Raw genomic sequence first — 11,464 nt, forward strand, 5'->3', positions numbered from 1 at the left:
AGCTCCCACCTCACGTCCCTCCCAGAAAAGCTGCACACGCCGAAGAAGAATGGAGACTAAAATTGGGTTTATAATTGGCTGCACACATAGCTAGATCTGTGAGCTAGTCGGATTCATTGCTGGTGCAGGTAATGACTGAAGATATTATAAAATGAGAATTCAAATTAATAGCTGTTATTATTGTGGGAATGTTCAGTAGCATAATACTGTATGTGTGTTTTTCAGATGTTGACCAAGATTATTTGGTCACCCATTTTACTCAAAAATTTAAATTCTGTCGTAATTTACTCATGTTGTTCCAAACCTGTATGACTTGGTTTTGTAAGGGTGGATTTCCTGCTGGGGTTCAGGCAGCAAGACTGCTGAATGACTAAAGAAACGTTGTCAACAAGATGGTAGAAAACTGTACATTTCTTGTCTATTACCACCCACTGATACTTACACCAATGACGGAAATAAGTGCAGTTACAATAGCTAAATATGTGGGATAGCGTTGCTATATGGAGTGATGATATTGTATTGCAATCGGCAGCATTTCAAAGTCAATAGCAAATGAAAACTAGTTAGCACATTATTTGTAATTGAAAGGGTTTAATGACAATATTTGGTTATGGTTACACTTAAAATAGTTACAAAATAGATGCATGAGATGCTAATAACTTATACCATTATTTGCACCCAGCATATATGTAAAATGTTACGAGAGAGAGAGAGAGAGAGAGAGAGAGAGAGAGAGAGAGAGAGAGTGAAAAGAGGCTCATGAAGGGCCCGAGAATCAAAAAAGCCAGAGCATAAAAGAGGAGAGAGCCCCGAGAAAGGGACCCAGAGAATAAAAAAGCCAGAGCTCTTATCCTTTCCCTGACCATGTGACTTTAACCCAAATGTGAGACGTTCAAACTGACCAATCAGATAATTACAACTTCCCCCACTGTACTAAAGGTGTGACAATCCTTAGACCCCCGAAGTACACACATCTTGGCCTACAGGCCTTGATCACTATCTCTACTCTGTGCCTTTGGGAACTCCAAATGGCCATTGTGGTAGAAAGAGGGGGTGGAAAACAGTAAAGCAAATGTCTTTGTTCATTTCAAATATCTTGGATTATTTTCAATCCTACAGTTTCTTCAGAGGAACAAAAAAAAAAAAGAAAAAAAAAAAAAAGATTTCATTACGACGGTATAGTGACTCACTTGTGAAATGAAATGAAAACAGGGAGCCACACAACTTTTTAGGTTTGAGTATTTATTTATATATTTATTTTTCCACATTTAACTTTGTTGGACTTCACAAACAATGTTAGAATTTAAATGTCAAAGTATGATTTTTTTCACATTTGTTAACTATGCATTGATCACTTGTGTTTTATTAAAAAGCCGTTTTTTCATGCAATAAACCCTTTAAAATGTGATTTTGAGCTCGTTTTTATTATTATTACTGTTATTATTAATAATAATAATTTTACATTCAGCTCCCACACACACATATAATTCTATAGCAATTACAATATTTTATGATTTTATTTATTTATTTATTGCAAAACTGTGCAGCCCTTTCCTACTGTATATCTCTATCCATGATATTGATCCATAATAGAAGGATGATTGGATGAGGGATGGATGTATGGATATCTATCTATACAGATGCACAAACAATATCAAACTATACAGATAAAATAGTGCTGAATTGTGTGTTACACACAGGTGTTACAACTAACCCCTCTGTCTGTTACTATTTACCCCGCATATGGGGTAAGTTGTAACATTTGCACTTCTGTCACTTTCAGTGCAACTGTACGAAAATGGTAGGTCCTAGAAAAAAAACTTTAAGTGTTCATTTGTAGCAGAGATGTGTATGTTGCTTGTGTAAAAAAAAGATTAATCTAACTAATTTTTTTTTTTAAATAATTGAGCCAAAACCAAAATGTGTTAGGTTGTGCCTCGCGCTCCCCTACTAAAAAATCTTAAAGGTGTATTTTTAACTGAAGGCTACTTGCAGATAATTTAATATTAATAAATAAATAGCCACTAAAGTGTACTTATAGTATACTTTCATGACTGTCTAAAACACTTGACCATTGACGGAAATTTCCTTAATTTGTGAGAAAACGCTTCCCCGCCATTGAGGAAATTCTACAAGTAGGTATAACTGCAGAACGGAGATCTCCAAAATGGGGTGTGAACTCCAAAAGTGGGCAGAACCTTCAAAAGGGGGTGGGGTCTCCAAGTGCAAAGACTTTTGCTATTGGCTCTGGCTTCATCCATTTGTCATCGACTTACAATGTTCGTAAATTAAACATTGTTTCTAGTTGATATTAGAACAAAATAATTATAAAACATGCTATAAATATGCCTATTTAAATAAATATGCTCGAGAGAGGAGCCCAGAGATCGTGGCCAGGGGCATTCGGACCAGAGTTTGAACCTCTGCTAAATGATATAAGCGGGAATCCTCTGCAAGCTCTCCCGCAAGTCGTCCCAGTGCAGCGCGTGGGAAAATTCTACTCTATCTATTCTACTCTAGTGTTATTGGCATCTCGGGGCTCATGATTCACACAGTAGGATGGGGTAGTCACGCTAGGTGCAACTAAAAATGTGCCAATGTCCTGAAATTACGGACGGCCCGGCTTAACGATCTCATATCGCATGATCTTATTAACTGCTTATCTCCTGAACTGACATTTTCTTTTTAGCACGCTAGCAGCTATTCAACGCAGATCCCGCCTTGCAGTCAGTTTCACTGCTTAGGGTGTAGGGTAAGTTTAGGGGTTAGAATTTGTTGTAGTACAGCATTGTAGGAAATCAGCAATGTGATTGACATGACCAGTAAAATCTTTAAAATCAGCTATAGCCTACCCTTCTCTAATTTTCCAGCTTTCCGTGTTTTCACTTTTATACGGTAGGGGGAGCTATTACGCATCTCGAGTACTGAATCTCCGGATCAAAACGCATAATAACACGTAATCATATGCATATGTGAAATAATGCACTCACCAACATTAGACAGCATAGAAATAAAAAATTCCTAATGTTACCCAATGAAATGTCGACCCAGGACGAGCTATAGGACTGTGCAAGCATTAGGGGTGTTGATGGACTCGATCTACTCCATCTGTTTTGATCATCGTTGGCGGTGACTGGCAAAAAAAAAAAAAAAAACGTGTACATTGTTATGTACTAATGTATTAATGTCACATAAAAAAAAAAAAGCTTTTAATTTATTTCCAAAGTGCGAAAGAAATAATTTTGAGATTAGATGTACGTATACAGTAAGAAGAGTATACCGTTTTTTTGTGAACTAACCCTTTAAAGTATATGCACCATAGCTTTGTGCTTTTATGCATGCATATGTGTGGGTTTGTTAGGCTGTACTCACTTTGAGACCATTGTTCACTGCCACCTCAAGCCCTTCCATTAATAAATGCCTTCCTTGCCTGCGTTCTCCACCAATTAGCCACAGTATCCCTGAGTTTTTCTTTATTTTCCATTAGTAAGAGACAGTGACTTATTACCCTCACATGTTTATGGGCTCAGATTAGCATGGCACAGTTTTATTTCTTCATCTGATGGCTTTCACATGTCTCTGTATTGAAATAGGGGATTGAATTTTCACGCTACATTAGTCACCAGTCAAAATGAAGATGCCGCTGTCTCATTGCAGAAGTCTCCAGGGAAATGGGAACTACAGGCCTCTCCGTAAGAAGAAACAGAGATGGGACACGTCTTCCTTGTGTTGATTTAACTGTATAGAGACGCTTATTCCCATTTACCTCTAGTCAAAGCATTTCTGAATTAATTTACTTGTCTTGAGTTTAAAGATAGAGAAAAATATACTTTCATGAAGAGGAAATATTGATGGAAATTCCTCAAGCCATCAACATTCATTTCCCTATGAGATTAGAGAGGAAATAAAAATAGAGCATTATTTATTTATGATGAGCACAGATGAACTAAAGCAAAGAAGACCTTTTGTCAGACCAAATGCTGGTTTACGAAGAACACAGGCATCGCTGGAATTCTATGAGTATTAAAGTGACAAATAACTATCATTCTTTGAAAGCGTGATGCCTTTTTAAGTGACTCGAAACGTCTTGGTTATGTATGTAACCCTCATTCCCTGAAGGAGGGAACGGAGACGTAGTCGACGTGTCGACTGATTGGGATCATGCTTAGGGAGCCTGTCATCTTCGAGTTTTGTTAAAATGAGCCAATGTACATTGGCGTGCGTGAATTGCATCACACGCTCCGCCCCGCAGCACGGGTATAAATACAGAAGAGGATGTTTTTCACCAGTTTTTCGATAAGGAGCCGAGCGGAGCCCGGAGTCAGTGGTAGTCCAGCAACAGTGGCGACGGAACTACGTCTCCGTTCCCTCCTTCAGGGAATGAGGGTTACATACGTAACCGAGACATTCCCTTTCAGTCGCTCACGTTCGACGTGTCGACTGATTGGGATTCCTATTAAAACGCCACTAGTGCTGCAAACTTCCAGTGCCTAGACAAAAGCCTCCTGATCCTCCCGCATATTGAGGCGGAGATAGGACAGGGCTTAGGCCAGGAAAGTCACTGCTGTTCCACAGGGCCACTGGGAAAGCGTTAACCGTTGAAAGGAATACGCTGCGGAAGCCACATGCTGCCCGTAGGGAGGTAACATGTGGAGAATAACATATATGGACTGAGCGAATTACCGGGCAGTACAACATATGGAATGTCACTGAGGTGGCTCCAGCCGATAACAGGGGGGAGACGCAACCGGTCAGTGACGGCACAGCAGGCTCTGCAAAGGGAAGACACGGGCTAGCCGGAGGGAGCCGTACCGTGGTAGAATACACATATGGGATCGCCGTAGGAATCGCAACATATGGACCCAGCCTAGCACAAGTTCCACCAGTGCATACGAGTGGTAGGCCTAGCATCGGACGCTCCGCCACGTCCAACGCTGAAGGGGTGTGGAGGAACTCAACAGGGTCTGGCTAAAGGGGAACTCAACTGGAGCAATGGCGCATGTATCCAGTCCATAGGAGGGGAATGGCACAGCAAGCTGACACTACAAACCGGACTAACAGTGAAGCTGGCTTCATGTGAAGGGAGCCCACGGAAAGCAACCGGCTTGACACATAGGCTATTTTCCTAGCGAATGTGCTGGTGTCACCCAGCCCGCAGCTCTAAAAGATCTGTCAGCGAGGCACTCTGTGTCAACGCCCAGGAAGGAGCTACTGTCTCTCTTGGGCATGGTGCACCTTGGGAAAACACACTAAGATGATGGCAACCACTATGCAGTGGGCCAACCTCTGCATGGAAACAGCCTTCCCTTCTGCTGGTTTCCGTAACAGACAAGAGCTGGATGAGGTCCTGAGGCTTTGCATTCTGTCCTGTATAACCACAAGGCGGAAGGAAAAGAAAAATGCCAGGGCTGGGTCTGCCTCCTCCGGGGCAACGCTTGCAGGCTCACCACCTGGTCCCTTCTTAAGGGACACTGCATGAAAAGAGGTGTATCCGGACCAGTATACTCCTGTATACACTGCTGAAATTCGGAAGAATCCAGGAGTATACTGGCCGGATAGCTCAAATTCCATGGGTCTGTATATATCCGTATACATCCGAAATGATACCAAATTGGATGTATGTTGTGGACGTATACTTCCGTGCTACAGCCATTTGTTGCCATGGCAAGTAATCCCATCAAAGTTTTTTTCAAGAGAACATTTTCACACCTTTATGCACCTTTTGGCCTTACCCCCTATTGGTCCTTTTCTTTTAAAACCACTCCCATTACCCAGACCACTATTGGAGGACAGGACACATTGAAAACCCAGGAAAGTGATTTGATTGGTTACTTTTAGAACATAGCCCACCCTAGGCCTTATCGCACAGTGATTTGATTGGTTATAGGCCAGCTATGCAGATATTGCTCAGTATACACTAAACCCCCCTTCCCCCAATTTTAATACATTCAAATATAATTTTAAAAACACACACAAAGAACAATGAGAAAGTCTGACATTTTTATTAAGGTAAATAAAACATTCCAAAGAGCATTATAAACAAGCATTAAAAAGGAATGGGGGAAGAAAAATATTTGAAGGGATGAAAATGTAATGGAACAAAAACAAATATAACATGAACATTCCAAAGAACATTATAAACATACATTAAAATGAATGGGGGAAAAGAAATGTGAACAAAGGTGTAAAGGAATAAAATACAAAACGTGGAGATAAGCAACATGCACATCAAAAATGAACAAATATACAAAGTATACAATATAAAACGAGATCAATAAATAAGAACTATAGAAATTAAAGTGTATATAAAATATATGTAAATATTCATTTTTCAAACTGCCATGATGCACTGGTGGTGTGACATGTAGCGTGGGTCAGCCTCTAGTCTGGTTTGTAGTACCTGGCAGAGAGCAGATAACTCTGTGGTTCTGTTTGGTGGAGACCTCACCATCCACACTGGCCTTCCATCAACAATAGCATCTTCATCAGACATCAGTTCTATTGTTGCAGTCTTCCACAGTTCCCTTTCTGTGTTGGTTTGTACAACCCTGGACCTGGTCTCCAGCAACTGCAAAACATGACAGTAATTTAACCACTAAAACACAGAGAGGAGGACAGTTACATTCTGAATAAAAAAAAAACTGCTTAACCAGTTTCTTAAAGGTATAGTGGAGGATTTTTCCGAATTTTAGAAAAGAACCGCCCTCTCCACTTTCACATGCGCAACACTCTACCTGCTCCCAAGAGAGAACGCCTATTAAACGTGTGCGAGAGAGCATGCATGGGCCCAGTTCTCCTCGTGCATGCTCTGTTTACAATTTCCTGTCGGCATCGCTCATACATGCTTACTTGCAAGCACATACGACAGCCTTACGTAAACATATCACCAGAATGATTGACAATTAGGAGGACCAATAGTCTTGATGATCCACCCGGAAAAAGAAAATCCTACACTAAACCTTTAACTTACCCGTCTCTTTCTTTGACGGTTCTTTGCAATGTTCTTCATAGTGTTTCTTTTCTGGGCCTTTTCAGGCTGAGCCAAAGAATACTTCCTCCGCAAAGTCTCAAAATATGTCTTGCAACCTGTTAAATAAATCATAAATAAATGTAATGCCAATAAAACTAAGTAAAACAGAGGACATTAAAATGATTACAACATCTTTAAGATTACCTTTTACACATTCAGGGTCAACGTCTGTAAAAGTTGTCCTTAATTCTTCGAAGAGGTAAGTGGTCACAGCCAGGTTATGTGATGAATTTATTCTGGGGGAAAAAGTTGCAGGCATCATTAATGAAATTCAGTATTGGTATTTCAAATCCATATAGTAGTAGATTAAACTAACATTTACAGTATACAATATGCAGTCTTACCCGGTTTGTGGATCGTATTTGTGTGGGTTGTTCTCTGAATTATGGAGGCGCCTTACAGATTCCTGTAAAGTTTGAAATTAAAAAGCGTTTAAGTGGATTCACAATCTGCAAGAACCACAAAACTGAATTTTCAGTTTGAATAAGTTGGCCATCACAGTAAACATAAGAGACAAAACATATCAGTTCATAAATCTTTAAGATGTCACGCAGCGCCTCTGATATCTTTCCGGTTCGTGCCGCCTTCTGCCTATACAAGGCCACCAGTGCAGGTGTATGTTGGTCAAGCACAGCATAGAACTGGTTCCGTATGTTGACATTTGTGATGCGTTGGAACTCAGCACAAAGCTACAAAAACAAACAAAAATAATTATATAAAAAGACTCGATTTGCAACAGAAAACACATTTGTGATGCAACATGTTCCGTTAAAATACATTGTTGAGCAACATGGTCACATGCAATGTGATAGTTCTTACACACAGTGAATAGTGGCATTTGCTGTTCCATTTGAATGTGATACATATTAAAAATTTGGCATAGAAATATGTGTGAAGAGTGGCAGAAAAGAGAAGTGAGTCTGTTTTACCTGTGATTCAATCCGAAGAGCCGGCCATTTCCCCAAGAAGTCCTTCACCTGCACAGATAAAACAATCAATATGAAACCAGTCAAATTATGCAATCAACCTCTTTAATGAGAAATTAATGATACAAAATTTCAAGTTAATGTAACTTTCCGATAAAGTTGCTCTCTGGTGACAATGTAGGTCTGCACATGCACACAAAAACAGACAGCAAAATATTTAATTTTTAAGAGACTTTTGATTGATGCTAATGAATTAGGCTCCAAATAAAAGAAATGGTGAAAAATAGTTACAGCCTAAATTAACATTTGAGTCACCTTGATTTTGGGGGATGCTCACTGCACTCCTTCCACTTAAACCTATAATGAAAAGACGTTTGTAAAGGTTTAATAAAAAACTTGCATAGTTCATTCGGTAACTATTATGTCCATAACCTTAACTTTGTTTGAGTAAAAGTTAACGTAACTGCTAACGTTAGCCACTAGCTCATTTGGGTGCATGTAGGAATAACATCACATTGAACTTACCAGAGCAGGGCGCATAACACAAACAGCAGCAACACACTCAAAAACAGAAGGACTATCGCTTGCTGAAAAGAGTTATTGACTAACGTTAACATTATTGCCCTGCCACGACACTAACAGTACACAGGATATTATCTGTCACTAGCAGGCGGACTGACGGCAATCGCGCCCGCGGCACCGCGCTTGCAAATTAAAAATAGCCTCGTCTAACAGTCAAATATCACGTGTAATATGATATTCTTACAATATTACAACAAGCAAAGTAGTTTTGAAGTGTTTTGGTTTACTTACAAGTTGTTTCATGCTTGATACCACGTCGCTCGAGAGGGTAGCCATCTTGGATAGATTTTTCAGGTAACGTCAGTTAGGGCCGCACGCACGTCATGACGTCATATCACGTGATCGACAGTACACTTTAAAATAGTGAGTGAACCAGCAGTGTTCACTCAGAAATGCTGAGGCACACAAACATAAAAATACATATTTGTTCATAGACATTAATAGTTTAAAGGTGGATTAACTCAGCAAGAGATTTTAACTGTAGTGACCTCAGTCTTTATAAGCTAGTAGTACTGTTCGGGCACAGTGTGATGAGACGAGTGAGCCTGCTTGCGCACCTCAATTCAGTGGAGTAGAAAAGCTCAGGTTCCTTCTACCTTTTTAATAAATATCAAGTCCCCTTTATTTATACAGTGCTTTTTACAATACAGATTGTTTCAAAGTAGCTTTACAGAGATAACAGGAAAATAATGCAAGAAAGTTTATTTCCAGAAGAAAATAGTTTCACAGTCCAGCTTAAGTCAGTTCAGTGGTGATTCATTTTGTTGTATAAATAAATAAATAAATTTAAACGTGTATATATATAGCCACTTTGGAGAAAACCGTGATGTCATCGTCCAGCTCAGTTCAGATCTCATATAATAGTGTCAACACAGGCAGATCAATAATATTGTTGAATATTAAATTAAATGTCCCCAACTAAGCAAGCTAAAAGCCAATGGTGAAAAAGGTGACAAATGTTGTTGTCTGCAATTAAAACTTTGAGATATTCTGAAATGTTTTGGTTCATTTTTCTTTATTTGTTCCATTAAATTCCTTTGTTTATTTCATTAAATATTCAGATGTTTTTGTGAACGTATATGTTCAGACAGGGTGTTTATTTTGTCCTGTTTTTATAAAAAAAATATTTGATTAAGAGACTTTTTTTCATGCAGTGGTTTTAAGGCCCTGGCACAGGCGACGTGAGCCAACCCTAGAGTCAGCTTCAGTCATTGTTAGTTCTTTGACGTCGGTTTTGTGTTTCAGGGCCTTAAGAATTGATTTATTTTTCTGTACAAAAAGCTTGTTTGCTGTAGCCTATAGTAATCCAGAGATAATTCTCAATCCTGAAGTCCTCCCCTGCCACCCCTCCCTCTGAGAACAGCCAGCACTGTGTTAGTGTCAGTCATTAACATATGAAAGGTCTTCACACCTAACAGTCGTCAATCCTCTCACACCCAGCAGTGTTTATGTCCGTGAAATTTCACGGATTCCTGTATATGACCGCATATGTGAGGTTTCCGGGTTTGTCTGGAAATATACTGTCCCATGTTACTCTGATCCGCTTTTTCCCACATACATCCGGCATACATCAAATTACACAGGAGTTTACCAAGCCCGTATTTTGCCGGATTTGAGTCTTTTCATGCAGTGGGAGAGGTAGGAACCTTGGGCACGTATCCAGGCCGGGGTCTCATATATTGTGAGAGTTGGCCGGTCCAAATTCCAGGCACGATTCGTTGACCGAAATGTGAGCAGTTCCCCTACCTTCTTAATAGAGGCAAGCAGGCAGGAGAATTATTTCTTTAAAAACAGGATTTTTAACTCAGCTGCCTGCAGTGACTCAAGGGAAGGTCTCTGAGTGCAGTAGCACCAGAGATAAGTCCCAAGAAGGTATAGAGGAACGATCAAGTCGTGCTTCCGTAAGGATTAGATCTACTACATCATGATGTTCATTAATATAAAGGCAACATACATTTTGATGGTGGAGGGAGACAGCCCTAGCTCCGACCCATCTTGCAGGAAAGAAGCACAGAAGACCAAACACCTTCGGGGGTCTTCCTGTGAGAAGAACACCAACAACGAACAGCTTCCACTTCAGGTCGTAAGCAAGCCTCACTTTTTAGAGGGAGCTCTCGCAGAAGTGATGGTATCTACGTTCTTGAGGTAGATAGCTGAACCTCTGCATCAAGATCTGGAGTTCCCAGAGGTCTGGTGCGGGTGCCAATGGTGCCCTGTCCCTGAGATGTCTCAGAGGAATGGGTCAGGAAGGGGCTGTCGAGAGGAGCATAAGTTCGGGGGGAACGAGGTCCAGTTGGGCCATTAACCCCCTGAGGTCGGCTATCGCACCGGTGCGATAGGCTCGTTTTTTTCCTTATCAGTGCAAAAAAGAATCAAAATACTAATATTAATTTTTATCTTATATGCTTGTGTTATACATCAATCGGTCCTGTTAAGTGTGTATTATTTTTGTGTATACTCATAAAAACAAAGTGTTGTGCTTTTCGCCAAATAAAGAAAAATAAACTTGATGCGAGTTCTGCCTCCTCTCTGTCAGTGAAGTCCATTCTGAAACACGTCCGAATACTCAGTCAAACAGGCATACAGACACACAGGCATGAAGCTTGAATTCTCTTCTTTTAAATGAAGTAATTTTTATAAAAAACAAATATTCTCTGTTTATGTAATCTTTATGAAAAGAGAGAGATGTCAGTCGTTCTCATCTCAGCTCATTATGTTTTAATCTGACCCCGCCCACGGAGAGCGCGCGCTATTCAAACGCAAATGAATGAGGCAATCCATGCAAACTGTGAACGCCCCCATATCAGTTCGAGAAAACACATCAAGTTTATTAAGATCATTGTACTTGTTTACACTGTCTCGCGGCGCTGTGAGGAATAATACTTTTGTAATAATAATAATGGAAAATGTACCTCAGAAGTGCTGG

General features: G+C 40.1%; 1 protein-coding gene across 1 annotated transcript; it reads right to left on the reverse strand.

Moving 5' to 3' along the window:
- Positions 1-6,305: 6,305 nt before the first annotated feature.
- LOC311080085 (uncharacterized protein C14orf93 homolog) lies at positions 6,306-8,002 on the reverse strand. Its single transcript, XM_084109853.1, has 6 exons — positions 7,960-8,002; positions 7,581-7,719; positions 7,375-7,436; positions 7,175-7,266; positions 6,971-7,086; positions 6,306-6,568 (listed from the first exon to the last, which is right to left on the reverse strand). Exons 2-6 carry the CDS (start codon positions 7,689-7,691, stop codon positions 6,332-6,334), a joined length of 618 nt encoding a protein of 205 aa, XP_083965979.1. The 5' UTR covers positions 7,692-7,719; positions 7,960-8,002; the 3' UTR covers positions 6,306-6,331.
- Between the last annotated feature and the right edge of the window lie 3,462 nt (positions 8,003-11,464).

Source organism: Abramis brama (assembly GCF_963993115.1).
Source record: "Abramis brama genome assembly, chromosome: 3".
Taxonomy (NCBI): domain Eukaryota; kingdom Metazoa; phylum Chordata; class Actinopteri; order Cypriniformes; family Leuciscidae; genus Abramis; species Abramis brama.

Bases quoted from the DNA above. Each gene is read 5' to 3' on its own strand.
- LOC311080085 (XM_084109853.1), bottom strand. From the start codon at position 7,691: ATGTCAACATACGGAACCAGTTCTATGCTGTGCTTGACCAACATACAC. The intron at 7,267-7,374 runs GTAAGACTGCAT...TTTTTCCCCCAG, and splicing joins AAATACGATCCACAAACCGG to AATAAATTCATCACATAACC. The intron at 7,087-7,174 runs GTAATCTTAAAG...TTTATTTAACAG, and splicing joins TGACCCTGAATGTGTAAAAG to GTTGCAAGACATATTTTGAG.